General features: G+C 36.1%; 1 protein-coding gene across 1 annotated transcript; it reads left to right on the top strand.

Moving 5' to 3' along the window:
• The first annotated feature begins 5,659 nt into the window (after positions 1-5,659).
• LOC121255041 lies at positions 5,660-6,508 on the top strand. The gene is made up of 2 exons (XM_041155337.1): positions 5,660-5,835; positions 6,067-6,508. Exons 1-2 carry the CDS (start codon positions 5,660-5,662, stop codon positions 6,506-6,508), a joined length of 618 nt encoding a protein of 205 aa, XP_041011271.1.
• Positions 6,509-6,857: the final 349 nt, after the last annotated feature.

Here is a 6,857-nt window from a genome sequence, read left to right as displayed (position 1 = left end):
TTGCATACCAATTAAGAAATATTGCTCATGACCCTGGATTCTAACAATTAATCCTAAAGATGGAATATGAACAAAGAAATATATATTCTATTATGCCTTTGCATGTCATGGTCAGATCGATCGATTGTGTGTGTTGGCATGAAGATTTGGTGGGCTATGATCGTGATCGATGAGCTGTGTCTTTGTATGAAAAAGTATTCTGAACATATATATTCAAATGGGAAATTAAAGATGATTGTGATCTTTACTTAGTTTGAAGATCTGAATTCAAAACTCAAAAATGTATGGCTAGTTTATTCCATTAATTGGAGACATATATATAGAGCTTTTGATCCTAAAGCAAGTGCCTGTGCCATAATATTAAAAGATATGCCAAAACATGATGAGAATCCAAATAGTTTTGACATGATGACCGTGTAAATTAAGTGCAGAAGAATCTCATAATTTCTTTTCCTCATCTATGTTGATTTGCTTCTGACGGTAATATTGTTCTTCCGTATCGATGCTGATCTGTTTCTGACGGCACCTGTGGCTACAAAATGCCTGAAATTCTCTGCATTGCATAAACTACCACCTTTAATATCTAGTCCATAAAATGAACTCTGGCTAATGACATGAAATACGGATCTAGGATGCATGCATCGAATGCTTCAACAGGTAGAAACGAAAGCAAAAAAAAAAGTACTGCAGATAGTGTAATGCACATGATGGAATTAAAACATTATAACGATCGAGTTTAAGTTCTGCAAATTCCTGTTTCTTGTACTGCTTCTCGATTCATCTCATGAACAACAATACAAAAGTACTCTAGAACTTTATTAAATTCTCCTTTTAATTTCCTTTAAAATAATTGAGAAATTATTTTCCAAATATTTCATAATGAGAGTTAGAACGATCAGAGGTTTATTACGTGATCAAGCTGTAAATACCAGGTCAATCTAAATAATTAGAGAGAAGAAAAGCTCAGTCTTAGAATCTTCTCTATCTCTTTTCGTTGTTTTCTGAAGCACGTACGACCGATATAGAGAAACGAATGGAGTCAGTCATTATCATATTGTATAGGAATGGTGCCCCCTTTGTTATAGAAATAATTAAAAAAGTAACGAAACTACAGTGGTTTTTGCATGCATGCATTGCAAGAACAGAAAATTGGAGACTAGAGAAATCCTACGTACCCATACAAAAACAATTCAGCGCCATCTTTAAGTTCACTCTTACAAAGGCAACATATCTTGAGAAGAGATCCAAAGTCTGTCGACTTCTCCGTTTCAGATGATGACAATGAAAATATACTTGGCTGCGGTGAGTCCTTCGCCATTGTTAGGGTTATCAAGGATTCGGTTGGAAACGAGAGTTAAGGAGGGACAGGAAGATTGTGGGTTGGACTAGGCGCCGCGGCAACCTTAGAACGACGTTTCATACATAAGCTTGGGGTTTATAAAGAGAATACCGTAGGCCTCTAAAAGAAACTTCTGAGCAAGTGCGAACAGTAGTAAAATTGCAGGAAAAAAAAAAAGTGTAGAAATTTGGGAGTTGCAAAGTCAGTTCTAACCTCGGCATTTTAAGTAAATGACCACCAAATTTTCGCCCTCTTTCAACGAACGAAAGTTTTATGTTGAATTGACTTAAGTTGAATTGAATTCAGATAATAAAATATTATTATAATATTATTTTTTAATATTATTATTATTTTAAAATTTAAAAAAATTGAATTGTTTATTATATTTTGTATTAGAATTTGAAAATATTATAATGATGAGTTAAGATAAGTTGAGATGAGTTTAAGAACCAAATGAAACCTAATTTGTTTGTATGCGGATTTGTACTTTGTTTTTTCTACTTTAATATTTATTTTACAATTTACCTTTTTAAAAAGGAAAATACTACTTTGTCTCGTAGTTTTGCCATTTCATTTTGATGGTTTGTATATTTTATTTTATTTTTTATTTAATAATTAAAGAAATATTAGTAAATTTGTGTATTTTTTTAAAAAAATTTAAAGATACTTAAAATATGTTTAAAAGAAAAAAAAAAAAGGTGCCAATATACCAAGAGCACGCCGAGCATTAGATGTTGGGTGGCTGAGTACGTAGCATTAATGCCGTTTTCTTTTTAGAATGCAGTAATTATCTATGGGTGAGTGATTTCTACCACACACCGCTAGCCGCACAATATATTTCATGGTACTGGAGGTGTTAATTAACACAAAATATAAATTATTAAATCCATCTTTTTCTATCGATTTAAATTTTTAAGATAAGCACAGTATCATATTATAGATATTCCTGAATCAAATATTCTAATATTGGATTATTTAATTAAATTTTTGGAACAAGCTAGCAAATATTTTCCACATGAATGCCTAACTGGCTAGCTTCCTTGTGCTAAACTAAAGAGTACTACTATATGGAGTCTACTGTAGCGTGCACTCAGTACGTGGATGCATTTTCTATTTTGCCCTTTTTTTTTTCTTTTCTTTTTGAAAAAAAAAATCAAAACGTGTGTTTTGATTGAAGACGTATTTGAAAATTTGTTTCTGTCCATTCGAATTCATGCTGCGAAACCCCTGCTCCATCGCGACCCGCGTCTCCTTCCACAACCCAGCACCTCCCGGTGACGCCGTCTCTCTCGTCAGTACCACCGAGCGGCACTCCTCCGTCTGCCCAGCGCCTCCACTGTCCCACGAGCTCGTTGAACGGAACAAAGAATATTTGAATCCTGTGAAACCCCCTTCCTCGCCACGAACTCGCGTCCGTCGGCTTCCTCTTGCCAGCGCCACCTCAAGATGGCTTCCTCTTCCTAGCGCCACCTCGAGACGCTCGTAAGTCTGCCCAGCGCCGCCGCTCCCCACGAGCTGATTGAACGGACCAAACCAACGACGGGACCGAGTGCTCTGTTTTGCCAAATGGTTTGGTAGGTAAATTTTGTACTAGCATTTTCCCGTCCATACATGCTATGTTCTTCGTGTGTACATCTTGATTTTTGTGTTTTTTGATATGGGTATGCTTAGGGCATGGAGAAATTTTCAGAAAATGATATTAGAAGATGATATTTGCTATTATTCTCATTTTCTCATAGTGAGCTATTACAATCTGTATTTACATGTGAAAACATTGAGGAAAAGACGTCATGGTTGTCTCCTAATGTTATCAAGATCTGTGGTTGTCATTAACAAATAGGCTAAATATTAATTTTCAGATTTAATATTTATGCTGATGTGTCAAAGCTTGATTAGAAGGTCTCCCTCATACAAATTGATGATTGAGCTTATTTAATTTTGATTGCTTTAAAAGTTGTTTATTAGTGATCATAGTTAATCATTCCAATGAATTGTCCCATCCGAAACATATATTTTTTTAAGAGTATAATTAATTAGAAGAAAATGTGGCAAAATAGAAGACAGTTTCATGTCAAAAAAAGAACAAAATCTCTTAAACTTCATGTGTAGTGAAGACCAATTCGATTAAACACTATGAGAACAAAGCAAACTTTTGACTTCTTAAATAATAAGTCTCAAAATATGGCTATAGCATAGATAGGATGCTGTCAAAGTAATTGTGTTTTCAATATTCATAAAAAAAAAAAAATGTGTCCAATAAGTGTCTTGCAATAGTTTCACGAAAACACTATTAGAAACTATTCAGAGCACTGAGATTAGAATATATTTTAACTCATTTTTTTTGTTCTTGATAAGTAAAAAGACATGAAAATAGACTGACTAAATACTTGCTACATGATTCGATAGATTCCATGATTTGGAAAGATCTGTTTCTGCTCACTGAGAGTTTTTTGTTTCTATTTTTTTCCGTTCAAACAATAATTGTACGTTTGTATTTCATTTATGTAGAAAGTGCTTATATTTTCAGATTTTGCATTACATATGAGAGTTTAATCTTTATTTTTCTTCTTTTGCCATCATGGAAGATTGGATAGAAATTATCGGAAGACATTCTTAGCCTTATTGTGATGGGGGAAAACGAAGATGGAATGCATCCTTTTGATATAAATATGCCCTACAATTCCCTAGTACTCCGGTAGACTATAGCCCATTTTCTGATTCATTTGAGGTATATTTATTTGAATTTTTATATTTCAGAAGTTAACATGTTAATTTTTTTAGAGTCATCCAATTTTCCCTAACAACGTGCCTGTTGCAGCAGATGCCACCTTATATGCCCTACCCTCCGCCGAGTAATCCAAATGACTTGAGGCAAGAAGTGCCCCAGACGTCAACTGTGCCAACCGTTGTAGAATTTGAACAAAATCTTAGAAGTACATCATAGATGACTGCTGAAAGTTTTCTTGACGCTGACGGTAGTACAATTTTGTTTGCCTTGATTATAATCATTGTAATTTTGTTTTGATGCTAATCCATATGTTTCCATTTTTAGAAATGGTCTTCGACATAAATGAAGATTTAGAGGGTACCACTGTTGTCCAGGATGATGAGGTACAAGTTGAAGCACCAAGATCTGGGATGAAATTTGACAATATGAAAGATCTTACAGCCTACTATAAGCAGTATGCGAAGCAAGAGGATTTTGGTGTATAGACACAAAGGACTAGGAAAGATGATGAGGGGGGGCCTGTGTACGTGACTGTTGGTTGTGCCCGTGGCGGAAAGTACCATCCTAAGAACAATAATATCTCGAAGCCATGACCAACAACTAGAACAGATTGTAAAGCGAGAGTAAATGCGACATTGAGCAAGAATGATAAATGGGTTTTCACCACTGTTGAAAATGTGCACAACCACATAACTGTGAGCTCCAAGAAGACAAGACTCCCGCGATCTCACAAACATCTAGATGAATACAGTCAAAGGATCCTCGACCTGAATGATCGAGCCGGTATACGAATGAATAAGAATTTTTATTCTCTAGTCGTTGATGCAGGGGGTTTTGAGAATATTCAGTTTCAAGATAAAGATTGTCGGAATTTCATTGACAAGGCTCGACATTTAAGGTTGGGTAAAGGTGGTGGCGAGGCACTTAATCAGTATTTCCAAAGAATGAGAGATCAGAATGATGGGTTCGTTTCTAACATGGACTTGGATGATGAGGGAAGGTTACGGAATGTATTTTGGGTTGATGCTCGGAGTCGAGCGGTGTATGAATATTTCAGAGACGTAGTAACATTTGATACAACGTACCTAAAAAATAGGTACGAGATGCCTTTTGCTCTATTCGTTGGTGTTAATCATCATGGTCAGTCCATATTATTAGGAGTGAGATTGCTTTCAAACGAGGACACTGAAACTTTTGTGTGGTTGTTCCGAATGTGGTTGGATTGTATGAATGGTCGGGCGCCCAAAGCCTTGATAACTGACCAAGATCGGGCAATGAAGAGTGTTATTGCCATTGTATTCCCTAAAACTCGTCACAGATATTGTTTATGGCATGTAATGTGCAAACTTCTAGAGAAGTTAGGATCTCATGCGCAATTCAATGCGGGGTTGAAGACTGACCTTCAGACTGCATTATATGACTCACAGACCAGCGGTGAATTTGAGGAGAGCTGGGGTCAAGTACTTGCGAAGTATGATCTACTCGGCAATAAATGACTTCAATCCTTATATGAGGAAAGGTCTTTTTGGATTCCAGCTTACTTGAAAAGTATATTCTGGGCTAGAATGAGCACAACACAAAGGTCGGAAAGCATGAATGCATTTTTTGATGGGTATGTCCATTCTGGTACCATGTTGAAGGAATTCGTCGACCAATTTGATAATGCTCTTAGAAAGAAGGTGGAGGTAGAGACAATGGCTGATTTCAATTCTAACAACCAAACTATTCCCTGCGTGTCCCATTTTAATATTGAGAAGCAGTTTCAAAGGTTATATACAAATGCAAAGTCCAAAGAGGTCCAAAGAGAGTTGCTGGGCCTAATGTGTTGTAATTGTTCGTTGGTAAGCACATAAGGGTGCATTTTAAAATACGATGTGTTGGATGAAATATCTACTGATCACCACATCAAAACACTTCATTTCTGTGTTTACTATAACGAAGAGGAGGTGGAGGTCAAATGCACGTGTGCACTGTTTCAGATGAGGGGGATTCTATGTAGGCATGCACTTAGAGTTTGCCAGTTGAAAAAGATTAATGTGCTACCATATGTATTTGTGTTGGATCGTTGGAGAAAGGAATTAAAGAGGAGATACACATTACTCAGAAGTAGTTACGATGACCAGCGGGATAGAGCAGACGCACTAAATTATGAGCGGGTGCTTAAAAGATGTTCAAAATTAGCGACCAAAATATCCTCAGATAATGAAAAAGTTAGTGCTTTCTTGCATGTTCTTGATGAGTTTGAGACAAAATTTGAAAGTTCAACACTAGAGTCGGCATATGAACAAACGAATGCCAAAGCAAATGTCGTCTTGAATAAGGGTGAGAAGATATTAAGCCCCAATGTGGTCCGAGGGAAAGGGAGACCCCCAAGTAAGAGGGAGGTTCCACCAGTGGAAAAGTTGGCAACAAAGAGAAAGAAACCGGAATTAATAGTCTAAATTTGCATTGTTTTAAATTAGTCTTATGAATCTAATATGTGTCTATTTATGTTTTGGACCTCAGACTTGCAGGAAAATCGTGGTAGATGAAACATAATTGAGTGAGACACTGGGATCTGAACAACACCAATTTGATGATGGGGTTGATGTTGGAACACAAAACAGCATTCTTACATGATCAACTCCAGGGGAAATGAGGTTAATTGTGTCTTTTCAATAACTGACAACCATGTATGACATCATGATTGTAACACCCAGTATTTTAATGTATTTTCACTGAAGGATTATTTTTAATAATTCAAAAATTTATTCTCTTATTTTATAATTATCGGATATTTTAAATGGGTTA

The sequence above is a fragment of the Juglans microcarpa x Juglans regia genome, chromosome 3D (genome assembly GCF_004785595.1).
Source record: "Juglans microcarpa x Juglans regia isolate MS1-56 chromosome 3D, Jm3101_v1.0, whole genome shotgun sequence".
In the NCBI taxonomy this organism is placed as follows: domain Eukaryota; kingdom Viridiplantae; phylum Streptophyta; class Magnoliopsida; order Fagales; family Juglandaceae; genus Juglans; species Juglans microcarpa x Juglans regia.
This window is presented reverse-complemented; position numbering and strand designations above follow the sequence as displayed.